This window comes from Trichomycterus rosablanca, chromosome 1, assembly GCF_030014385.1.
Source record: "Trichomycterus rosablanca isolate fTriRos1 chromosome 1, fTriRos1.hap1, whole genome shotgun sequence".
Classification (NCBI taxonomy): domain Eukaryota; kingdom Metazoa; phylum Chordata; class Actinopteri; order Siluriformes; family Trichomycteridae; genus Trichomycterus; species Trichomycterus rosablanca.
In genome coordinates this window covers 45,543,152-45,570,027 of record NC_085988.1, presented here as the reverse complement: position 1 = coordinate 45,570,027, position 26,876 = coordinate 45,543,152, and the positions used below count along the sequence as shown (strand labels likewise).

The 26,876-nt window shown below is 41.2% G+C and overlaps 1 protein-coding gene across 2 annotated transcripts in view; it reads right to left on the bottom strand.

Moving 5' to 3' along the window:
• parvb (parvin, beta) overlaps nt 1-24,896 on the bottom strand; it is a 29,340-nt gene extending 4,444 nt beyond the window's left edge. The window contains exons 1-9 of one of the 2 annotated variants that reach the window (XM_063003575.1): nt 24,635-24,896; nt 5,890-5,979; nt 4,307-4,377; nt 3,616-3,718; nt 2,300-2,440; nt 1,209-1,324; nt 1,052-1,110; nt 936-955; nt 750-811 (exon numbers count right to left, since the gene is read on the bottom strand). In XM_063003575.1, coding sequence (XP_062859645.1) covers nt 750-811; nt 936-955; nt 1,052-1,110; nt 1,209-1,324; nt 2,300-2,440; nt 3,616-3,718; nt 4,307-4,377; nt 5,890-5,979; nt 24,635-24,746 — 774 coding nt within the window. In that variant the 5' untranslated portion in view covers nt 24,747-24,896. Of the gene's footprint in view, nt 1-749; nt 812-935; nt 956-1,051; nt 1,111-1,208; nt 1,325-2,299; nt 2,441-3,615; nt 3,719-4,306; nt 4,378-5,889; nt 5,980-10,675; nt 10,764-24,634 lie in introns of those variants that run through there. The other variant, XM_063003577.1, reaches the window with a different exon arrangement.
• Nucleotides 24,897-26,876: the final 1,980 nt, after the last annotated feature.

Below are 26,876 nucleotides of genomic sequence, written 5' to 3'. Positions count from 1 at the left end.
CATAACTTATACTCTTTACAGGTTTTAAATATTGACCAATGTTGTTTTTGAGCAAAAAAGCAGCTAGTGGAAAATTATTAAATAACAAAGAATTACAACTGCCTTAATCCACACCTTGTTTAATTGTTTTTAAGCTACTTCTCACAAACTGTGTTGAACATGTACAGTATATCCATGTGTATTCTGTTTGTCAGCAACATAGTGCAAAAACATAGGGCAAAAAAGTAGGTGTCTTAGTATTAGACTTGAAATTTAAAAACTAATGGTAGCTTAGTGGCTGGAGCTTTGGGCAATTAGTTGAAAGAAATCCCGGCTCTGCCATGCAGCTACTATTGGGCTCTTGAGCAAGGGCTTTAACCCTGTCTGCTAGAAAGGCGTCGTACAATTACTGACCCTGCACTCTGACCCCAGCTTCCAAACAAGCTGGAATATACAGAAAAAGCATTTCATTGTACTGTACACATGTATATGTACTGTATATATGACAAATAAAGCCATTCCATTCTATTCTTAAATAAATAAATAAATACTTCTGCTTAGACTTTTTTACAGGTGTGTATTCTCACATATGTGTAAACCAAATTAACTAAAGCTCTAATGTCAGAGTTTTGCCACTTAAACTGCATTTAAAAAGTCTGTGAATGTTATTTTACTAGAATTTGGGGATGTACATGAAAAAGCATTCCTTTTAATTCAATAATCAATTCAGTCAGTGTATTGTAGAAAAAAACAGTGGGATAGTATATTACCGTTTTGACAACATTGAGTTTGTCAGGTGCATGGTCCAATAAGGTGTCAAAGGCATCCCTCTCTGCAATCCAAAATAACGTGAATGAAATCAGAATAAAACAAATTTTAAGAATGTACCCGTGCTAGCAGGTTTTAGTGTTCTTATTAGGTACCATGAGTATAAAGCACTAAGTTTACCTACTCACCAAATCTTCCCATCATCATCCTGCAGAAAGAAAGAAAACAACCATAATGCTTATTTGAATTAAATGTTATATTTGAACACTAGATGAGACCTGCAGACTTAAATTGCTCCACTTACTCCGTTGTGGTTGTGAGTTCTTTGGTTACATGAGATGTATGTAAGATTCCCTCCTTTTTCTGCCGATCAGAATCAACATAGGAAATAGAAACATATAACATCTGGTCCACGTCATGCATGAAATAAGCATATCTGTGTTTTATGCAAGTTTACTCACCTTGACCACCACCACCTTTACAGAGACATGCTCAGGGAGCCTGATAGGGGCCAGAAAGTGCATGGCCAGAGCCACCAGTAAGTATACAATGGCCACCAGGTTCTTTGAGTGAATCGCTGATAAATGGAATCAAGATCAAGACACTCAGAAGACACTCAGTTTCTCACTAACCCAAATAATTGTGCATAAAATAATATTGTAGAATAATAACAAGTATATAAAACAGTAAAACATTGAACTTATTTTGGGTAGTGCAGCAGTCTAATGTGCTAGATCAACAGTTAAGGGAATCTACATACACATTCAGCCATCACTAAGAAAGGAAAAAATGGAAGAGCTGCAACAGCAAGTACTACTCAGGATAGGGCGTCAGTTCAAATGGTGAAGAACTACAAAGAGCATTGCATGGTCCATATCTCTGTAATGCCACCAGACACTTTTCTTTACACAGGAAGGTGGCAGAGAACTGTGGCCCTCCTTGGCCAGTAAACGTGTAATGCAAGCAAGAGGGGGCACCAGAGTACCACGTAATTTAATTTATCCAATTTGGGACAGTGTGTGTACTGTATATAAATGATAAAAACTAAATAAAAACAATGATAAAATTCAAGTGATTTGAAAGAGGTAAAAAAAATGATGCAGCACTTGTATATAGGAAACTGTAATGGATTCTGTCATGTTATGTCACTATGCTGTCATTGCTTTGTGATGGTTGTCTGCACAGATGGGTCAGCTTTCTCTCTCTGTCTTGTGTTGCTCAGAGCAGACTAACCACCGATACTGCAATTTATGCAGTGATATTGTCAGTCCAGCTTATTCTTGGTCTCCTGAGTCCTTCCACAAGTCCTGTCAGAAACACTGACATTGAGGGTCATGTGGGTGCCTCATAACATGCCCAAACTAACGTAACTTGCAGAAGCACCTTTTGTGTTCTGGCCATCAGATTCTGTAAAGTCTTGGCAGGTATGTCTCTGTTTAGTGAAAAATCCTCAAGTGCACCTTATGCATTACTATAGTCTAGAATTTTGTATAAAAATATTAAATTAATTTTGCACATCCCTATTAACACATCATCATGATATTGTACTTACAGTCAACTCCCCATTCTATGGTCCATCCCTGAGGTCGAAGCTGTTCATTCACTGCCTCCAGTACAGTCTGTAGCTTCTGTTTCTGACCGATCTCTGACTGGGTTACCTCTGCAACATTCAGCTTATAACCTGATAATTTCTCTGTTCAAAAAAAAAGACGGCATAAAAATAATTCTTTTGTACATTCTGTTATTTAAATTAGTGTCAACTGGCATTGAGATCTGGGGTTCAAAAATGAGTATGTGAGTAAAAGTACTAAAATATAATTTTATTGCATTAATACACAGATGAGCCAAAAGACCATAGCCTAATATACTGTCGAAACAGGTCTGACCTGTCGAGCCATGAACTCTACAAGACATCTGAAAAATGTCCTGTGGTATCTGGTACCAGGACATTACCAGCCAGTTTTATAAGCTGTAAAGTGGATCATTCTACAGTGCATCCTGATGCCATGCAAGTAAACAGTACACGTGTTTGCCATCTTCTTCAACTTTCTTCCTTTGTTGAGATGTCCAGTTTCGATGCCAAAGTTAGCAAGGGCACTTTGACTGGCCTGCAACTATGCAGCCCATATACAGAATTGTTTGATGTACTGTGTATTACAGCACATTCAACTCAACAGAATTATCTGCAAATTAAGCAGTAGTAGCTCTTCTGGTACTCCATACCAGATACCACAGCTTTCATGTCTTGGCCGCCTAAAAACTTTGACCCTTCTTGGACCACTGTTGTGGGTACTCATCACGGCTTAAATGAATACTTCAACCTGAGTCTTTACTTAGATCTTTATGCTACCCATTTCCGCTGCATTTCCCACATGTAATATGAGTAACTAACAGAAGCTCAACATTAAATAAATCCCAGACCAACATGCACAACTGTTATAAAAAATTTAAACAAGTCAGCCACATGTCTGATATTAGTATTCCTTCATCAGCCCACTGCTGTGTACCATCTGCTTCCTTTCTGCAGCTGTAAAATACTTATTCTTCATTGCAAAGCCAAAAATAGGCCATACCTTAACTACTTAAAAGCACTTGTTAAACCCCACTCTGTACTTTCTCTCTTTGGAACTACAAGCTTTGCTAAAACAAATAGTATTCAAGAAAGACAAGCATTAGGACTATTCTTAGTACTGACATTTAGACGGTGGAGTAAACTTAACCTGTTCTTGCTATTTTTAACCACTGACTGAAGACCCAACTTTTACATTCTTAAGTGAGCACTAAGATTGCAATTGCACTGGAAACAATCACCTCAGAGCTTTACCTAATAATGTTTCTCTCACATTTTCTCCTTATGCATTGTCTTACCAAACAGCTTCTGCAGCACTTGCCCATCATACAGATCCTCCTCAAGATCCTTAACAATGATCCTCTCTTCTTCTAGCTCATTATTAATCCATTCAATTAGAACCTGAGTATAGTGAGGGAAAAACAAACAATACTTAATCATTTAATAACCAGCTTTAATTGAAGTTGTAGACTGAACATTTAGCTATGAAAATAACCAAGAATAGGCAATTAATTCAATTGTAAATGAAATAAAATAAAACCTATACATATTTAGCATAGGTGTTCAGAAAAAAATTGTTTCTTAAATGTGAAAAAATTATGGACTATATTGCATGCAAAATGCTTAGTTTCATCGTTTGTTATTGTGAAAACAGATTAAGCACAAAATTGTAGTCTGTGAACATAAAATTAACCCTACATTTATAAAACTACATTCTAAAGACAAGACAACAGATTATTGGAACACAAAGAGAGTACAGACAGGGACAATAAACACCAACTGGGTGTTCACTTAAGCATTTCCAGAAATCTGATAATTCTAAAGGGACATACTGTATGACAAAATCTAGTATACACAAAGTAAACAAAAAGTAGACTTAAAACAAATGCAGCTCAGAATTAACAATAAATATGAAAGAACTGTGCCCTATCCAAAGAGAAACTAGGTAAACTGCCTTGCCAATGGTAAAGACTTAGCAAACAAACACACCTTCTGTAGGTCTTTAAATTTGGGATTCTCTCTGGAGGTGGGATCCAACATAACTCTCTCAGCACTTTCCTCTGGAAAGAAAAAATTAAGAATGCACAAATACATTCATAAAGTATGTACAATACAGATCATCACTTGCTTTCTTACTCACATGTATAACTCTCCACCCTCTCATTTCCAAAATACACTTGGCCAATCCAACAGCTATTTTTTAGCCAATTTAATGTCAGTTTGCTAGTGTGCATGGGATCACTGTCCTGCTGCATGACCCAATTTCAGCGGCAGCAGCATTTTCTTAATGATTGCAAGTTTCCTAGGTCCTTTGGCTGCATAATAAGCCAAAATTATCTGCCCTTTACTTCCATGCTTTAGAGTTAGTATGGGGTTTCGTGGTTATACTCTGTGTTTGATTTTTGACAAACATGGAGCTATGCATAATAAATACACATCTTCACCTTGTTCTCATCAGTCTAAATAATATTGCTACTAAATTTTCAGTTTCTTCAGGTGCAATTTTGCACACTAGGTCAAGTAAGTTACTCTTGGATTTTTCTTTATATCCCTGAGTATTACATGGTCTGCTCTTGGAAACAATTAGCTGGGGCACCTCCTGGGAAGACTGGCAACTGTGTTGAAGTCTTTCAGTTTGTAAACATTCTTTCTTAATGTATACAAATGAATTTCAAATTGTTTGGAGATGCCTTATAACTCTTCCAGATTGATGACCAGCAACAATTGCTTATCTGTGGTCATAACTGATATTTTGGCATGATATGGGCATATACCTGAGCAATCCAGAACTGCCAATCATTCGGTTTTAATAGAGGCTGTAAAATATCATGATAATTAAACATAGAATTATAATCTTTGGCATATAATTAGTAACACCAACTGCTAATTTCACTCTTAATGACTGTGGAAGTAGGGAGGGTGTACTAATTTTTCCCACAATGGGATCATGCGCTCAACAGAGAGACTGAGACAGTTGAGTGACAGTTACAATAATGCAGCTTGTTTAAGAAAGTAACCCATTTTCATCTAGTAAATGAAACAAAAACTACATTATAAAAAAACTATAATATAGTATACAATATACTACATTTGCATAGCTAAATAGATTACAGCTATATTCAGCTACAAATTTTTGGCATTGTAATAAAGGTACAAAGGTACAAACAAAAAGCATACACCAAAAATGTCAATGATAAAAGGTACGTTTTTTTTATATATATAAATGTCTATAATTTTTTTGAACAAAACCATGTGGCAGAATTATTGGCACCTTTCAAAGTTCTTGTAAACAAGAAGGTTCTTATTCATATGACTTCAGTTCTTTTCTGGGCTTATTTCTTCCAAACGTTTTTTGTTTTTTCTCCTAGACTTATTTTAGGGACTTTATTCTTGCCACTGTTTTCTTGCTCAAATTGGGTAAGGCATTGACATCTAGAAAGATACTCGCACACAATCTATATTGTTAAATGTGCCATATAAATAAAATTCTATTTGAGAAGGAACAGTCATAATAATAGGAACAATAAGATGATATATTAAGTTAAATTGATGAAGAGGGAGGAGTATGTTACCTAGCAGCAGGTCCTCAGGGAGCAGGTTTGCACTGGTTGGGAGGAGTGGGGCATTAATGGCATATTTCCCTCCTTCCTGAAGGTCACTCACTAAACAGAAACAACACAGACAACCACAGAACAATATTTAAGCATAGTAAGATTGATTTAGATACAGAAGAACATTTTAACTATTCATTTTCATTTCTACTGGATTAGGAAAACCTTGAAAGAATTACTCCTTGAAAGCCAGTGTGTTGGTTACTGTCATTTGCTACACATTAGTTCACCAATTTCCATACAGTAATCAGCAATGTCCAATTTGTGCCTAAATTATTCATTTGATCTACGTTTGCTTGTAAATATGAATATTTTTTTCAATTTTCCCCTTTTTTTTCTCCCAATCTTCTCATATCCCATTATCCAATTGGTAAAAGCCACAGACTATCACTCACACACCCCAGCAAAGGCACAGTCACCAACTGCATCTTTTCGACTGACAGCGACTCACAAAGAGCAGAATAGGGAATCATCTATTACTTGTGCAGGCACCTCAACCAGCAGAGGCCACAACCACAGCAGCAGTTAGGAACCAGGTCGACACCCTTCCCTTCAGACACTGCTAATTGTGTCTGGGTGAGCACCTGGTCAGTTGGAAGCACAGCTGTGATTTAAACTCAGAGCTTGGGCTCTAATGCCTAGTTCATACTACACGATTTTTGCCCTGATCTCTGCTCGCTGACTGCTTGCCGCTAGATGTGGCAACTCGGAAGCAGCTCAGAAGCAACTCGGCGTTCACTCAGGGATCAAAACTCTGCTCTCGATCGCTATGTGTAAACTGTTCAATGGCTCGCCAAGCGGCTCGCCGAGTGCTCACAGACTCAAGAAAAATATCTAGCATGTCAAATATCTGGACCTGTCGGCGACTCAGAATCATGTAGTGTGAAAGGATTTGCAAGCAGGTTGCGAGTGGCAGCGAGTGCTATGTCAAAATACAGCCAATGAGTGAGTTACCACATTAAACTTCTGTTTAAACCAAAGAACCTATGGGTTTTAACACCCTGTAATCAGATTTTTCAAAACAAATTGCTGACGTGCAATGCAGACTGGTTGAAAAATTACACATCGGACCAACTTAATCGAATATCACTGCTCTTGTTCATGTTTGAATGACATATTTACTAAATACCCAATGTATTTATTATAAAAAAATAAAATCTACTAAATACCCAACTTCTCAGTAAGTTAATTCATTGATTTCATCAGCTGATGAACACAAGATCATTTGGTGATGGAGGAACTGGTTTCTGCTACGCTAGACATAATAATTGATTGAAAAAATAACCCAAACTCAAGAGCTGATCTTATCTACCAGTGTAAGTTTATTGTATACACCGATCAGCCATAACATTAAAACCATATCCTGGTTTCTACACTCACTGTCCATTTTATCAGCTCCACTTACCATATAGTAGCACTTTGTAGCTCTACAATTACTGACTGTAGTCCATTTATTTTTCTACATACTTATTTAGCCTGCTTTCACCCTGTTCTTCAATGGTCAGGACCCCCAAAGGACCACTACAGAGCAGGTATTATTTGGGTGGTGGATCATTCTCAGCACTGCAGTGACACTGACATGGTGGTGGTGTGTTAGTGTGTGTTGTGCTGGTATGAGTGAATCAGACACAGCAGCACTGCTGGAGTTTTTTTTTAAACAGACAAGTTCCTAAATTAAACTTCATGACAGTTACAATACACCCCACCCCCAACCATCACATTTTCCTGGTTTTCTCTTCCACTATTTCAGTGAGTCAGTAATATTTATAGTGACAAAATTACTCATTTCCTTACTGGTACAACAAACAGCAGGAACTGTCTCATTTGATTCTATCATCAGATCCTCCTAGAGATAGGGTGGACACATACACATCCGTTTAGCCTCCTGCATTCAGGTTTGGTGACTGAAACCGAGAGGCTCGGGTGGACTCCTCAAAAAGAACATGCATCTTAGCCACACCAACCATAGGCTGATTACTTGTGTGGCTATTCTGCAAAAAAATGCACACATTCAATTCTAATACATCATTTGCACACTGGTTAGTTTTATCAATTTAATCTATCTTTTATCTATTTAATCTATTATTCTGTCTATTTTGGGCCAGTCTTGCATTTCACTGAAGGTGGTATATTGTGTATAACAGTGTATTCACTTATTCATTAATTCATTGTCTGTTTTACCACCGCTTTGTCCTGGTCAGGATCGTGGTGGGTCTGATTTTTTGGAAAGGCAGGAAACACCCAGGACAGGTCGCCAGTCCATTACAGGGCAGTCACACACAATCACACTTAAGGCAATTTTAGTAGCTCCAGTTGGCCTCGCTGTATGTCTTTGGACTTGTGGGAGGAAACTAGAGCACCCAGAGGAAGCCCATGTGGACACAGAAAGAACATGCAAACTCCACACAAAAATGACCTGGCTGAAAAATCAAGCCCAGGCCCTTCTTACTGTGAGGTGACAGCACTACCCACTACTATTCCACCTATCACTGTGTATGTGACAAATAAATCCTATATCTGGAATCCATTCTCATATGTTAATACAGCTGTAAGCTAAGATGTTATGAAGCCAGGAAGCTAATACAGTTCATACTCTTGTTTAGTAAAATTAAATGATAGGCCAGGCCAGATCAGCTCCTGCTTCTCTCATTTTAATTACACATTCGAGGTCTACTGAGAGCCTTGTAGTAAACAGTTTACAGTAGGTCATACTTCTTGCAAATCAGCATTTTCTTGGTAATTACAGCTTAGGCTGTTTCCTCCCTAAGCAATTGCACTGGCTAAATGTTTCAGACCTCCAGTCAACTTCTAGGAGAGTTAGACATTAGCTGGACTAAAATTTACAACAAAACACACTAAAAATGAAGGTATTAATGGAAGATATTAAAGTGATTATAATAAATAATTTTTTTATTAAATTATTCAGAAACCCAAATCAGAAAAAGTTGGGACAATATGGAAAATAATGCCAAAAAAGTTTCTTAATTTTACTTTGACTTGTATGTCATTGTAGATAGTATGCACCCTAGATACTCCATGTTTTGTCTGGTCAACTTAATTACATTTGTTAATATACGAGGGGTTCTCCAAGGGTGTAGCCACTGATGCACCGTTGCTTTCACATCAACACATGAAAATCTTCTTCCCCTCAAAGCTTCTTTGAGCGTCCAAAAAGGTGATCAGATGGTGCTAAATCCGGACTATAAGCTATAAGTCTCTCAGACACGACCAATTACTACTTCTCCCACCCTCACCTTTTCCAACCAAAATATAAAAGTGCGGAAACTTTTAGAAAATCTCTCATACATGCATTTCTGCAATTCAACAGTACTGTGCAAAAAAGAAGCATCCATGTCCAGAAGTGGCATCGGGTTCTCTGGGCTCAGAATCATCTGGGACGGACCATCACACAGTGTAAATGTGTATTGTGGTCAGACAAATCAGTATTTCAGATATGTTTTGTAAGTACTGGACGCAGTGTGCTCTGGACTGGACCAAAGACAATGACCATCCAGACTGTTATCAGCAACAAGTCCAAGAACCAAAGTCTGTCATGGTATGGAGCTGTGTCAGTGCTCTTGGTAAAAGTATTTTACTCTTTTGTCATGATAGCATTAATGCAGAAAAGTACTTTGAATCTTTTCCAGGGATGTTCATGCATTTTTCAACAAGACTGTGGAAGAAGACGGTATGGGTACTGGACTGGCCTGCCTGCAGTCCTGACCTGTCCACAATAATGAATGCATGGAAAAAAAATGCAACTACGACCACCCTGTACTGTTGCACAACTTAACACATGTTAACAGGAAGAATGGGACAAAATAAAACCTGAAACACTAAATCACTTACTCTGTGTTAAAAAGTATTTTAAGTCTTGTGAGAGCAAACAGCAACATTACAAAAGTGTAAAGACTTCCCAACTGCCCCAAACTTTTGAAATGTGTTGTAGGTCTAAAATGCAGGAATGGATGTTTATAAACAGACAAACAGTTTGCAGTTGGCCTAATGGAGTTACATTATAGGTATGGCATTATAGGGCTGAAAGTTGTAATACTATATGCCTATTATACTGTTTTGTTTCCTTCTAAGTATTTATAGTATACAAAAATATAGAAACACAGAAACACTGTGCACAGGATTGTGAGCCAAGCGTTCTCGTTCAACATGACTGCCTGACCTCATAAGTTCCTCAAATGAGGAAATTAAATAAATTCTGTGAACTGTGAACACATTTCCAATATATAAATACAAATAAATATATTTTACTGCTGTAGAGGTCAGATAAAACATGATAAGGTTTTATATGAGTTAAAGGCACCAATTTCAAATATTGTGGGGTCAGTCTGTCAGAATTTGATGCATGTTTTGCACATAAAAGGAGTATAATGTCAATTCATGTAGAACATCTGTCACAATTCTGATATTATAGATTTGTCATACATTATTCCAATTAAAAATGGTCTACTCTGTTATTTTTAGGCATTTTGTATACTTGTAGCTTAATGTGTGATCATTATGCTAATACATTATTATAGAAACAAGATAACAGAATCAAACAATTTTGATTATCCTAAATAATTGCAATTATGTTATTATATAATAATTAAAACCAGTTGTACCAAGTAATTTTTTTAAACACTGATTCCTACTAATGAAGCAATATAATTATGTTTAATGGCAATTTATAAAACATAATCAAATAATTAAACACTGTTACTGGTTAGCACTTCCTTAAACACAATTCTACCTTGTTTCTTCTTCTTAGTCCCACACAGCAGGCCAGCCATATCACAAAATACAGTCCCTGATCCAGCAGGCTAGGTATATGACTGTGTGCATGCAGTGGGCTGCTGTTACTGTGGGGCTATGGCATTGAATTCTGTGTCTGTATGTGTTATTTCTGTCCGTGGCACAACCCCCTACACCATGCTGCTCCTGTTTCACTGGAGGATGTGAGAGGAGGGGACAGGAGCAGCTAAAGAAAATCTTGAATAAAAGTCATACAAATAACATATAACATCTGAAGCCAAAAAAGGTACTTACTAATGAGTTCTTAATAATGTAAGGTGTTCTTGTTAAAATATGTTTTTTGTATCAAAATACTTAATCATAAAGACCACTAGTAACATGCTTCCACTTTGCATTTTTGTCCAAATTGATACAATGTTTTACCTAAAAATTTTAAAATCATCTCAACAATTTAAGTAAAAAGTTGTAAAAAGAAATCTGTAAGAAAAACATGAACTTTAGAATTTTGTAGTATTTGGCATAGCCATATTTATAACAGGTGGACAACGGCAGAAAATGTATTAATATAAACAAGTTTGTTAGCGTAGATCAAATCCAACTTTGAAGTGTGTTTTTGTTACACATTAAAGTCCAAAATCTATTAAATGCAATGCCAAAAAGGAAAAGGACATTCCACACTGTTATCAATGAAAGGTGAAAAAGCCAACATTTGTTATTATATGGGGAGCATCAGTGCCCATGGCATAGGTGACTTGCATACGTGAATGTACCAGAGATACAAAGGCATCATTCAGTATGTTGTACAACAGTAGACACAAAATGCATGTGCTGGACTGACCTGCCTACAGTCCATATCTATATCCTATTCAAAATATATGGTGTAGCATGAAGAGGAGAGCCAAATATCCTCATTTTCCAAACTTATAAAGTCCCATTCACAGGAAAGGGGATGGAACACATCAAATTCTACATGTGTTTACAAAATACAATTACATCAATCAGCAAAAACATTGAAAACATAAAATATGTATGCAGAAAATGGACTGTCTTTACTAAATCTCCTAGCTGTATGAGAGTAAGTGATAGCTTTATTTTCTACTTGACTGGAAAGTCTTTCTGTTTGTTTATGAAATTTTTAATAGTTTGATAGTTTTCATGTAAGATACTTCAGAGAAAGAAACCAAGTCATTAGGCATTAAAACAAATTCACATATGCCTTTTAAATTCACTAAATCAGTGTATATTTTACACCATAAAAATATGGCCATGAACACAAACAAGGACAAAAAAAGATTCTGATATCAGGTTGTCCTACTATTAAATTAAAATGTATATCTTTGTACTGACATGCTATAAATATCCTAGAATCTACAACCACTCTTCTAAAACCACTTTCATGTTCAAGTCCATTAGCAAAATGCAAGTAAGCAGAATGTCTCCATCTAACTGCACTGGCACAGCCTACACTGCACTTTCAGCCAGCACGGATCAATACTATTGTAATTCATCTAAAAGATCATGCTTTTTTATCAGCATTTTTACCCTAATCTACAGTCTAAGATTTTCTTTTTATTATTTGAAATGTAAGAGTTTGAAGGCTTAGACATTCAATGCATATTTGTCTAGGTCTGAAAAATGCACGTGGTTGTCACAGATGGAGAATGTTCTGCTTTGTAAAGTAAGGATATACACTTATACACTAAAAACAATAGATATAATATAAAACACTGAAATACAATTAAAAACAGTTAGACATCAATATAAAATACAATAACCTGCTCTTCTCCTTTCCTTCTTTATTGTTTCCTTATGCTTCTTAATCGTAGAGATGCATGATCTTGGAATACCATATTCCATTCAGTAAAGGCACATTGACCTGAGAAGCGGCAGATTAGCTTTTGCACAGCTTTTTAACGATAAGCATTTTAGACTCTCTCGAAATTCCTTATAATTTACTACTATTCAAATACTATTCTTACAATTTCTCAGAACCTCAAGCTATAACACAAGTTTAAAAGAGAAACAGGAGAAAAATCCAGCTAAACACAGATACATGTGGAGCTTTGACGTTTATTCCACACAAATGCAGATTTGTCTCATATGTGCACTTTGATGACGTTTTACTGCACTGCTCAAGCCAAGTGCTAAACAAAGGGGCTGGTTATTGGTAATTTGAAATGTAACATTTTTAAAGAAACTGAACACGTTGAGTTTAAGGGTACACATTTCTCGACAAAGGGCATTGAGTTTCAAAGATTTTGAGTTTAGGGGAAGTTGAGTTACAAGGTACCACTGTATTTCAATCAAGAAAGTGAATATTTATGGTGAAACATATGTTGGATGTCACAGGGCAAAATGTGTCCTGGGGACCCAAATTCAGACCTCACCTCTAGTCATTGTCTGTGAGGAGTATGTCCTACTGGCTTACCTCTGTGTAACTTTTTGTCTAATCTCACAAAAAACATGGTGAATTGGCTTCTCGGAAGTGCCCCTAGATATGTGCACTGATTGACATTTAAGAATAAGGATCATTATCACCGTCTTGAATATATCCGTGCCCTCTACCCAATGTTTCAAGGTGTTGCATAATAATGTGATTATTATGTTAGCATACAGTATAACCATGTGCGTTAATAAACAAAAACAATAAACTGGTTACACACCAGAACTTGACAAGTAAACACACACACATTCATTACAGTATACCTAGGAAAAAGAATTCTCTAGCATTCTTTTATATTTATGTAAATCATTCCTACATCTGTACAAATGTAATTTTGGAAGAAGTCAAAGTATGTCTGCTCCAAACTGCTGGTCAGGGATCTTTAATGGATTCAGAAGTATCTGTTGGAAATCACTAGGTGATTGTTTTGCATGGTTTTAAAACAGCAAATAAATATTTAGTGTGTTTACAGACCCAGTAACTCAATATTTTATAAGACTACAACCCCAAATCAGAAAAAGGTGGGACAGTATGGAAAATGCAGTTTCTTACATTTACTTTGACTTTTATTTCATTACAGACAGGATGAACCTGAGATATTTCATGTTTTATCTGCTCAACTTCATTTTATTTATTAATATACATCCATTCCTGCATTTCAGGTCTGCAACACATTCCAAAAAAAGTTGAGACAGAGGGATCGAAGAGGGATTGAAGATCACAGGCGTTCAGCTTAAGCTTGCGCCCTTGGACTTCATGCACTGAAATTCCTCCCAATTCCTTGAATGGTTTAATAATATTCAGCACTGTAGAGGGAGAAATATGCAAATCCCTTCCAATCTTTCTTTGAGGTTCATTGTTTTTAAACATTTCAATTATTTTCTGACGCATTTGTTGATAAACTGGAGATCCTCTGATCATCTTTGCTCATCAAACACTCAGCCTTTCCTGGATGCTGCTTTTGTACCAAACCATGATTACAATCACCTGTTGACATCACCTGTTTGGAATCACATCATTATTTAGTTTTTTCACCTCATTACTAGCCCTCAATTGCCCCTGTCCTAACTTTTTTTGGAATGTGTTGCAGGCCTGAAATGCAGGGTATATTAATAAATGAAATGAAGTTGAGCAAATAAAACATGAAATATCTCAGGTTCATCCTGTCTGCAATCAAATAAAAGTCAAAGTAAATGTAAGAAACACTGCATTTTTATTTTATTTGCATTTTCCATATTGTCCCAACTTTTTTTGATTTGGGGTTGTATTTAATATTGTGTCCATATTTCAGAATCATAGTCTTTAAAAAATCACAAATATTATAGTGGTATACAGTAATCCCTCCTCAATCGCGGGGGTTGCGTTCCAGAACCCTCCGCGAAAGGTGAAAATCCGCGAAGTAAAAACATGTGTTTATATGGTTATTTTTATAACCCGATTCCATCGGCTTTAGCATTTAGCATCTTGTCATTAAAACCAATGGATTGGGGTAGCACAGCATGCTAACGTCAATATAACATCTCTCTTCATGTAACGATAACGGTTACATTTCCTGACAAGCCCAAACTTGCAAATAAAAACACTTAGTACAAGTTTATACAAGTTAAAAATCAGTAATATTTTATTTACGTTTGAAAAGAACCGTACCGTCAGCCATGTTTATTTTTCTGCGAGAGAGGAGCACCTGACCCGCAATGAATTCTGGGATTGTCTTGATCACTAAGGCAGTGTCGGATGCTCACTCGTTTTTGAGTGAAAATAACGTTGAAACGTTAAGAAGTGAGGATATTAAGGCATCTAGGATTTGGAACAGCCTCCTAATCGGGAGCGCGCACAGGATGACATAAAATGCGTCTATGTAGAGAGAGAGCTAGCTTTTCAAACACACCCCTTGTCTGCAGAAATCCGCGAACCAGCGAAAAATCCACGATTTATATTTAGACATGCTTGCAAATAAAATCCGCGATAGAGTGAAGCCGCAAAAGTCGAAGCGCGATATAGCGAGGGATTACTGTAGTGGTATAGTGGTATATTAGAGTGGTTAGATGAACACCAGGATTAAGACAAGCTCCTTGCATAGCCTTTCCAATCACAAGATGTTAAAATTTTTGAAGCTTTGTCCAGTTTTACAAACTATGCAGTAGATTTTGACCACCTTTATTTCATTTGAAAAAATAAATCATAGGGAATGTTTTAACATCCCCACCACAATCTATTACACACTTGTATGAGGGAATTCCAAAAAGGACTAAAGCTGTTCTGTAAATTCTGGCTCACTCCATACTAGCTAACTGTAATAAATATACTGTTACTACTTCTCAATATTTTGCCATGCTCCTGATTTTAATCCCTGGTTATACTTTAAGAAGTAAAAAATATACACAACTTACTTTCAGCAGCTTTCTTAGCACCTGAGCAAACGCTACAGTAAGCAGTAAGTAAACTCTGTAAGTATGTAAAAGACAATGACTTGCAAAAATACTAGACAGTTGAATTGTCAGATTAGACACGCAGTTCCTCTTTGCTTATCTAAAGTGTAACATAACGTGCATTATTAACTAAAACTTCCTTTCAGTTTTCTAATCGTATTAATGCATGGCTTTAAACAAGTGTTTTGACAATGTGCAGTTTGTAGATGGTGAGTTATCTTCCTCACAAATCTGATTCAAAATATATTGTCAAGCAAGCTTGATTCTCATTGAATATAGAGGCTACTGTGTAAAAACAAAGTGTATGTAAACATCTTACTTAACTAAGTGGCAAATTTGGGGGTTTGTCGACAAAGATTTTGCCCTACACAAGAAAGTAGGACCAGCCAGATGGCACAGCAGTCCATTACATTAGCCCACCACCTATTAGTTCTAGGTTCAAATCTCAGCGGTGCTACTGGCCCGTCAGGCGTCTACACAGACATGATTGTCTATGTCTGAAGGGTTGGCCAAAGCCCTGTGATGGATAAACGCTTTTTTCAGAGTATTCCTTTTTTAATGCATTTTCTCCCCATCAGTTCACAAGGTTATATTGAACACAGTCAAGGACAATTTAGTGTCTTCAATTCACCTCACTTGCATGTGTTTGGACTGTGGGAAGAAACCAGAGCTCCCGGCGGAAACCCATGCGGACCCGGGGAGAACATGCAAACTCCACACAGAAAGGACCCGGACCGCCCCACCTGGGGATCGAACCCAGGACCTTCTTGTTGTGAGGCGACAGTGCTACCCACTTAGCATCCTAAAAAAATTAAATGTGTATTCTGGTTTGTTATATATTTGCATATTTAAAAAAATAAAACAATATAAAAAGTCATTATTAAAAAAAAAAAATAGTTCATCATTTATCATTTGTTTTATTAGTCAGTTCTTGTCACGTGGGAAGAAAGGACGCAAATGCAGAAGTAAATAAAAATAATAATATTTTATTTAATTATAAGGACAACAGAAAGATAAACAGCAAACGAAAAACAGAACACAAAAAACCCGATCGGAAACTCCGACGGAGCTGCTGGCGCAACTAAATGAAAAATAAACAAAGTGAAACCAAAACAGAAGGAAGCGGGACGCGAACCCCGGTCAGCCGCGTGGCAGCCGGGAGCGTTACCACCGCACTGTAGTGGTGCTGGAAAATGGGAGCGCGAGAACCTCTAATACGCTTAGGAGCGAAGGGAGAGGAGGGGAACTCCGAGGAGCGCTAGACCCAACACCGCGACTAACAATCGCAGTGACCGGTCGGCGCGCCCTGGATCGCGGAGCTGACACACCAATCTGAAACCAGAAAGAAACAAATAAACAAAGTTAGGCAGTTCTAGACTGCGGATTCGAACCGGGGTCTTTAGCACGGCAACCGCTTGCTCAGCGGAGTCGCCACCCAGCGGTTGGAGAATCCAATGTTCAGAATAACTGAAGGCACTGATGCCAGAATACTTTCAGCGCTTTAACACAGCGCTGAGTGAAACCGCTAACGCTAACTGCTAGCGCAAAATGAACTGCAGTTCGAGGACTGCACCGCGTCGCACCACACTATATCTACGAGACCAACAGAACATACCAGTTACCTCAAACCTTGCGGTTTTACTTACCCGAATGGCATACGCCACCAGGGCTACCAGCTAAGGCTACGAACGTGTGGACGACTGCCACCACGGACCGGAAAACAAACAAAGGTGCGACACCCGCTGCTGTGTGGAGCTGGCTTAAGTAGTCAGCCCCACGGCTGCGGGTGATCAGCACTAATTAGGAGGCCTGGTATAAGAGGCCTTTGTTCTCTGAGCTCTGTAATGTCTGCTTCGCTGGGAACCCGGGGCACGTTCACCAGCTACCACAGACCTCGTTATAGAACCCCCTCCTCTAGGGACAGCTCCTGAGGTCCCAAGACCCGCAGCTCGGTTGCGCCGGAACTCGCGGATCAGTTCAGGGTCCAGGATCTGGCGAGCCGGTACCCATGAACGTTCCTCAGGGCCGTAACCTTCCCAATCCACCAAGTATTGGGTGCTACCCTGAACCTTCCTGCTGTCAAGCAACCGGCGGACGGTGAAGGCAGGGGCACCCTGGATGATACGAGGGGCGGGAGGTTGGGGAGGGGGTAAAACTCCCCCGCACATAAATGGTCGGAGATGGGAGACATGAAAGGTTGGATGCACTTTCATACGGGGAGGAAGCTCCAACCTATACGTCACCGGATTAATCCGCTTTACCACCTTGAACGGACCAATGTACTTGGGTGCCAACTTATGTGGGGCACCTCGAACGGGGAGATCCCTCGTTGACACAAGTACTCGTTGGCCTGGCCGGAAGGTAAGAGCCGGCTGCCGCCTGCGGTCAGCTTTGCGCTTCACAGAGCGCTGGGTGGCCACAAGTGCCTGCCTAGCTTTGCGCCAGGCGGCGCGGCAGCGGCGGACATGAAGCTGTACAGACGGGACCGCTACCTGCTGCTCCTGCTCAGGAAAGAGCGGCGGAGGGTACCCGAACTGAGCCTCAAACGGTGACATTCCAATCGCCGAATGATGCAGGGTGTTGTGAGCAAACTCTGCCCATATCAACTTATCCGACCACGTGGTCGGATTCCCTGCCGTCAGGCACCTGAGCATCTTGCTCAGATCCTGGATCAGCCTCTCCGACTGCCCATTCGACTCCGGGTGGTAGCCGGAGGATAAGCTGGCCGTGGCGCCAAGAAGTTGGCAAAAGGCCCGCCAGCACTGGCTTACAAACTGTGGACCCCGATCAGACACAATGTCTGATGGGACCCCATGTGCTCTCACCACATGATTCAGGATGATTTGCGCAGTACCCATGGCGGATGGTAGCTTGGGCAGTGGGATAAAAAGGCAAGATTTGGTAAACCGGTCGACAATTACCAATACCGCCGTGAACCCTCTGGATTTTGGCAAGCCTGTCACAAAGTCCAGAGAAATGTGGGACCACGGTCTAGCAGGTATTGGCAACGGATGAAGGAGGCCCCGCGGGCGCTCTCTGGGTGTCTTGTTCAGAGCACACACAGAGCAAGCACGGACAAAGTCACGTACCTGGTTCTCCATCCCCGGCCACCAAAATCTTCGGCGCAGCAAGACCAGGGACTTAGTCACACCTGGGTGCGCCGAAAATGGGGAAGCATGGGCCCATTCAAAAACCTGACGCCGTACGGATGAAGGTACGTACAGTCTGTCAGGAGGTCCCCCACCGGGGTCGGGTTCAGCCCGGTGGGCATCCCGAATGACCTTCGATATGCCCCATGTGACTGGGGCCGCTATCAGGGTCGAGGGGATCACGGGATCAGGTCCGGTCTCCGGCCTGGTCGGTTCCCACTGTCTAGACAGAGCGTCCGGTTTGACGTTTCTGGACCCCGGTCTATAAGACAGTGTAAAATTGAACCTTCCAAAAAATAAGGACCACCGGGCCTGACGGGAGTTCATCCTCTTGACTTGCTGGATGAATGACAGATTTTTGTGATCCGTCCAGACAAGAAAAGGATGATTGGCCCCCTCGAGCCAGTGTCGCCACTCCTCTAACGCCAACTTAATGGCCAAGAGTTCCCTGTCTCCAACCGGGTAGTTCCGCTCGGCTGGAGTCAGGCGGTGCGAGAAGAAGGCACATGGATGCAGCTTCTTCTCTGGCCCCACTCTTTGGGACAAAACTGCCCCAGCTCCGACCTCGGAGGCATCCACTTCGACAACGAAGGGTTCCTCTGGGTCGGGCAACTGTAAAACGGGAGCAGTTGTCAAGAGTGTTTTTAGCTCGTCAAAAGCTTGTTGGGCCTGCACCGTCCATCGGAACGGACCTTTTCCTGTAAGGTCCGTTAACGGAGAGGCGACTGAGCTAAAGTTCTTAATGAAACGCCGAAAAAAGTTTGCAAAGCCCAAAAACCTTTGCAGTTGGCGTAAAGAACTTGGAGTTGGCCACTTCTCCACAGCTGATACCTTAGCCGAGTCCATGCGCAGGGTGCCCTCGGCCACTACAAACCCCAGGAACGAAACCGTGGGGGAGTGAAAGACTGACTTCTCCAGTTTGACAAACAAATGGTTGTCAAGCAAAAGCTGGAGAACTCGTCGGACATGCCCTATATGCTCGTCGATGGACCGACTAAAGATAAGAATATCGTCTAAGTAAACATAGACGAATTTACCAAGAGTCTCCCGCAAGACCTCATTGATAAATCTCTGGAAGACTGCGGGGGCATTCATTAACCCAAATGGCATCACCCGGTATTCATAGTGGCCAGTGGGCGTAATGAACGCAGTCTTCCACTCATCCCCCTGCCTGATCCGGATCAAATTGTACGCACTGCGAAGATCGAGCTTGGAAAAAACAGAAGCTCGCTGAAGGGCTTCGAAAGCCGTGGCCATCAGCGGCAGCGGGTACCGATCCTTGATCGTAACGGCGTTCAGACCGCGATAATCGATACAGGGGCGCAGGGTGCCGTCCTTTTTGTTCACAAAAAAGAACCCTGCCCCAGCTGGGGAGGAGGAAGGACGGATGAACCCCTGTTTAAGTGCCTCACGCACATACTCCTCCATAGCCACCTTCTCTGGACCGGAGAGCGAAAAAAGGCGCCCCCTAGGAGGAGTAGTGCCGGACAAAAGATTGATGGCGCAATCGAACGGTCTGTGGGGGGGGCAAGTCCTGCGCCCGGGACTTGCTAAAAACTTCCCGTAAGTCATGGTACACAGGGGGAACAGCTGCCAAATCCGGCACCTCCATCTTCGGTTCCGTCGGAGCAGAACCCGTGCCACCTTGCAGCAAACACGAGTCGCGACACCGCGTTCCCCAGATGAAGATTGATCCGGTGGCCCAGTCGATCTGAGGGTTGTGTCTTTGCAGCCACGAATACCCCAAAACCACCTGGAGGTGAGGAACGTGAGTTACAAGAAAGGTAATCCGTTCCTCGTGGTTTTGCAGACGCAACGTGAGAGGTCTTGTCCGTTGGGTTATCGGGCTGCCCGCTACAGGTCGGCCATCCACCGCATGGACCGACACTGGTGATGCTAGCGGTTGGACCTCAATCCCCAGCCTGTGTACCAGATCGCTGTCAATGAAATTCTCCACCGCACCTGAATCGACACAAACCTGAAGGTTTGTGTTCCCGAGGCCCCAGGACAACCGGGCCTGCAAAAGCAGACCTTGGGCAGGGATGGTAGGTCGGCTCACTCCCGAGTCCCTGACTCGAGAGCGGCCTAGATGTTTTCCGGCCGCCGAGGTCGGGAGAACGAACCCGATGCCGAACGGGCATTGGCACGGGCTGAGCCCAACTGCATGGGTTCGGGATCCAGGGCCGGTGGAGGAGACTTAGGGGGCGCCAGCAAGCGGGTAAACGGGGGGCAGGTACCCCGCTCCCGGTTTCGCTGGCGAAGACGGGTATCGATGGCTGTGGCCAGCGTATAGGAGGCCTTAAGGGTCGTTGGACAGTCCCTGGTGGCCAGCTTTATCTTCTCCGATAAGCCACGATGAAAGATGGCGGTGAGAGAGCCCTCATCCCACCCACACTCCGCCGCTAGTGTCCTAAATTCGATTACGTAATCTACGACTGGCCGATTACCTTGGGTTAGCTCAAGTAAGCGTGGGCCTGCCTCACGACCCCCCGAGGGGTGGAAGAAGGTCTCCTTTAAGGCCTCCTTAAAGGCGCTTTCGGATGAGCATTCCGGAGCGTTCTGCTCCCAGAGGGCGGTAGCCCATTCCAAGGCTCGGCCAGTCAATAGAGAAACGATATAGGCAACCCTCGACCGCTCTGTGGGGTAGCGGGAGGGCTGCAACTCGAAGGCTAGCGCGCACTGGAGGAGGAAGCCACGGCACCTCTTGGCCTCTCCCGAATATCTTTCAGGAGGAGGAATGGGGGTGTCGCGGCTTCCACATCCTCCCGAATGGGGTGGGGGGTGTGGGCCGGCTCCTAAAGCTGGAGACTGCTGGCTAAGCGCAGCTACCTGCTGCGCCAATTGGCTAATGGCCACCTCGTGCCTGCCTAACGCCACACCCTGGTGGCGTAATACGTCGATAGGGGGTGGCGTTTCTGCTGCGTCCATGGTTGGTCGCACCTTTCTGTCACGTGGGAAGAAAGGACGCAAATGCAGAAGTAAATAAAAATAATAATATTTTATTTAATTATAAGGACAACAGAAAGATAAACAGCAAACGAAAAACAGAACACAAAAAACCCGATCGGAAACTCCGACGGAGCTGCTGGCGCAACTAAATGAAAAATAAACAAAGTGAAACCAAAACAGAAGGAAGCGGGACGCGAACCCCGGTCAGCCGCGTGGCAGCCGGGAGCGTTACCACCGCACTGTAGTGGTGCTGGAAAACGGGAGCGCGAGAACCTCTAATACGCTTAGGAGCGAAGGGAGAGGAGGGGAACTCCGAGGAGCGCTAGACCCAACACCGCGACTAACAATCGCAGTGACCGGTCGGCGCGCCCTGGATCGCGGAGCTGACACACCAATCTGAAACCAGAAAGAAACAAATAAACAAAGTTAGGCAGTTCTAGACTGCGGATTCGAACCAGGGTCTTTAGCACGGCAACCGCTTGCTCAGCGGAGTCGCCACCCAGCGGTTGGAGAATCCAATGTTCAGAATAACTGAAGGCACTGATGCCAGAATACTTTCAGCGCTTTAACACAGCGCTGAGTGAAACCGCTAACGCTAACTGCTAGCGCAAAATGAACTGCAGTTCGAGGACTGCACCGCGTCGCACCACACTATATCTACGAGACCAACAGAACATACCAGTTACCTCAAACCTTGCGGTTTTACTTACCCGAATGGCATACGCCACCAGGGCTACCAGCTAAGGCTACGAACGTGTGGACGACTGCCACCACGGACCGGAAAACAAACAAAGGTGCGACACCCGCTGCTGTGTGGAGCTGGCTTAAGTAGTCAGCCCCACGGCTGCGGGTGATCAGCACTAATTAGGAGGCCTGGTATAAGAGGCCTTTGTTCTCTGAGCTCTGTAATGTCTGCTTCGCTGGGAACCCGGGGCACGTTCACCAGCTACCACAGACCTCGTTATAGTTCTTTTCTTTTTTTAAAAGAAAATTCTGAACTTAAATTGAACTTTTATGATAACACATTACACGTAATCATTTACTCTATATTATGTTTTAAAAGTATATCAGGCATCTGCAAAGCATCATGGGCTAACGATGTTGACATAACAAAACAACCAATTTTGCACTGCAGTGTAATAGTCATAGCTTTCTACAAACACTTGCTTCAATTTAAAGGAACACAGCAATTATGTGTCTGACTTCAAAGAAACTTAATACAGCTCAAAACCACACACACACACACACACTCTCTCTCTCTCTCTCTCTCTCTCTCTGTCACACAGACACACACAGCTGTTCAAATAAAGACTTTACGATAAGGGGGGTTGAATAAAAAAAAAATCAACAACAGCATTATTTCATTTTAAGCAATAAGAACATAAGGGATTATTAATTTAGTATATTTTACATTATCTTAACAGGCCTGCATTGCAGGCATAGTTGCCATGTCTATTTATGTACATTTCATCAGCAACAAAGCCAGTCTGCCATCTGTCTTTTTCACATGCCTTTAATACATTCACAGTCCGGTCAGATTTACTAAAATATCAAGTGGGGGAAAAAATATTAGAATGTTTTTGTGTTTGAGAAATGCAGGGCATTGATGACTTGTCTAGTATGTGACTTACAGAAGGGATGTTGGCAAAGGTTCACATAAATGCTTTATCTGTCATGGCAGTCATGGAATTTTAATGGTTGCAGCAACTGGTCCCTCAGTGTGGCAGTGATTGAAACGCATACTTAAAACACATACAAACTCACAGAGTTGTTTAATACAATAGTATGGTGTTTCTAAAATATAACAAAATCTGTCATATATGCATACAGCAATAATTAGTATAAAATTCTCTGTTGTCAAGTACAGGAATAAAACCCATCTTATGCTGTGAGGAAATCTGAACGCATAGAACCACAAAAACAGGTCTGACAAATAAGCTGTTGGAATACTGACACTGTCCACAGTCAAGCAAGCTTTACATCATCATGGGCTTAAATGTTGCTAAGTAAAAAGCAGTCACTGCTTCAAAACTAGCACCCTAAAGCTTGACTTTAAAGCAACTCAAGTTAATTTAGATGCTTCAGGTGGCTGTTTTTGTCCATGTGGTCCAATTTTGCCACAATGACTGAAAGTCCAAAAGCACTGTACGTACTGTTAAACACATTTACATGTACATTTTCAGCATTTAGCAGATGCTTTTATCCAAAGCGACTTACAGTACTGTGACAGTATACAGTCTAAGCAATTCAGGGTTAAGGGCCTTGCTCAAGGGCCCAACAGCAGCAACCTGGCAGTGGTGGGGTTTGAACCAGCAACCTTCTGATTACTAGTCCAGTACCCTAACCACTAGGCTACAATGTCCCACCGCTGTAATGAAACACGGTGGTAGAAACATTACAGTATAGAACTGTTGCATTACAAAAAGTGAAATGAACAGTGGAACAGTGCAGGGAAAGGATTACCTTAAAATTATTATAATAAAGAGCAAAGATTAACTTGAAATTCTTAATTCTAGAATGCAATTCAGTCTTTCAGTATCACAAACTGGGTTCAAATAACCCCAAACACTTTAAAATTATTTTTAAATAAATAATAAGTTGGATTGTGAAGTACAATTGTCATATTTATAAAACAATACAGTGGTCATATTTATAAAGCAATTTTAAGTTTTTTTCCCATGAATTTTTAGCCATATATGTAAACTTCAACAGTAAAACCATTAAGTTAATTAAAGTTCACTAACTAATACTTAGTTAATTAGTAATGTGATATGATTGTTTACTGTTTAAATGTTTATTTTTTTTTTTTTATTTTTTTTTTTTTTTTTGTTATTTGTAATGCTATAAACAAAAATATTAATCTATGTACAGCACCAGTTAAATAATAATCCATAACGGTTTATCTGTACAGCACCATGGACAGTAGCGGTAATAAATCACAACATGTATCCAGATGTGATTCACCAGCTGTGGGGGTATTTTCTTACCCTCTTTTGATTTCTTCCTGCGAGCCAGTGTGCCACCGAGCTTCCCGAAAAACGATTCGTCCTTCTTCATCTTTCCCTGCTGCGCTGCTGGTCTGGTTGTAGTGGCGGACATCTCTCAATCTCAGTCTGACCGGATTTCTTATTCAGATCCACATACACACACACACACCTTCAGTTCACTTAGTACAGTCAGAGACAGAAAGAACCTGGTGCTACCGGCTTTCAGAAGAAGGATGTACAGTTAAAAAACGGAAGAGCTCCATCAACACACGCTGCTATATAGGAAACAATGACCAGCGGCCCAAATTAACCCGAATGGAAACGTGAGTCAGCCACGGAGCTGCCATATGGGACGCCAAAAGGGTCTGTCAGTTCTCAAGTTCTCTTTCAAATCCTCTCCTACCCTACAACCAAGATATTTAAAAAATAATAATAATAATTTGGTAATAAGAGATTTCTTTATTTAGATTTTTATATCAAATCCAAGACAAAGAGAGCAAAGTGACAAAACAGCAAAATACTTTTGAATCCCATGTGTGTGTGTGTGTGTGTGTGTGTGTGTGTGTGTGTGTGTGTGTGTGTGTGTGTGTGTGTGTGAAATATACCACTCCCCAAACACACCAGTCCCCTCATCCAACTGGTCCTGAGTCACACATCACACACAGACACTCTAATAACACACACTGATACACCACTAACACACACTAACACAATAAAGACTCAGGAACAGAAGAAATCTGCAAACCCAATCAGAATAAACCAAATTACACAAAAACTCAGAAGTAAATATCTAAATTATTGGGAAACTGAAACTAAAACTCAGAGTAAAATGCAGTGTCATTTGGCCCTAAACAGACACTACAGTGCAGCACATTATGAGCACAGTATCCGACCATAAATTGAGAAACACCTTGACCTTGAGGTACAGACTGAGCGCACACGACCTGGCCGTGGAGACGGGGGCGACACACACGGTCCTGGCTGCCCCGGGAGGAGAGGTTGTGTCAGCACTGCACTTTCAGTACAGTAGAGACGGAGCTGCACTTCCTCACCCAGTGTACCAAGTACCACCACATCCGCTCCCAATTCTTCCCTAAATTTAATACCATCATCCCCAACTTCACCTCCCTCCCAGACCCCGACAAACTGCCCCACCTACTGTGGGAGCACAGAGAGAACTGCACACTAGCAGCACTCTATACACACATCTGCCACCAGGTGAGGGACAGTGGGTGACCATGTCTCATACACACGCACGCACACACACAAGCACACACACACACACAACAAACGTTTTTTAACTACCTCAATATTGTAAATGTCACCTTTTTAATTGTTATTATTTGCACTGTTTATATTAATATTTTATTCTATTTTATATTTTTGCACCTATTGTAACTGTTTTATATATATTTGTTCTTATTGTTATTGTTATTTTTATTATTTCTCTGTAACTGAGCTTTGGCAATAAGAATGTCCTATTTTGTCATGCCAATAAAGCTTCTTTTGAGTTTGAGTGTGTGTGTGTGTGTGTGTGTGTGTGTGTGTGTGTGTCCAGGCATTGTTGGGATTGCATACAGGAACGTGGGGCCGGGCCATACACAGTAGTTACATTCTAAATTGCTGTAATGAAATGTACACACGCAGATTGGATCAACCTGTGTTTTTAACTTGTGACTTTCAGTTATCAATATCTGTGTTAATATACATATACACTGATCAGCCAAAACCACCTCCTTGTTTCTACACTCACTGTCCATTTTATCAGCTCCACTTACCATATAGAAGCACTTTGTAGTTCTACAATTACTGACTGTAGTCCATCTATTTCTCTACATACTTTTTTTAAAACCTGCTTTCACCCTGTTCTTCAATGGTCAGGACGCCCACAGAGCAGGTATTATTTAGGTGGTGGATCATTCTCAGCACTGCAGTGACACTGACATGGTGGTGCTGTGTTAGTGTGTGTTGTGCTGGTATGAGTGGATCAGACACAGCAATGCTGCTGGAGTTTTTTACTGTGTCCACTCACAGACACTCCTACCTAGTTGGTTCACCTTGTAGATGTAAAGTCAAAGACGATTGCTTGTCTATTGCTGCTGTTTGAATTGGTCATCTTCATCAGTGATCACAGGATGCTGCCCACAGGGTGCTGTTGGCTGGATGTTTTAGTTGGAGGACTATCCTCAATCCAGCAGTGATAGTGAGGTGTTTAAAAACTCCATCAGTACTGCTGTGTCTC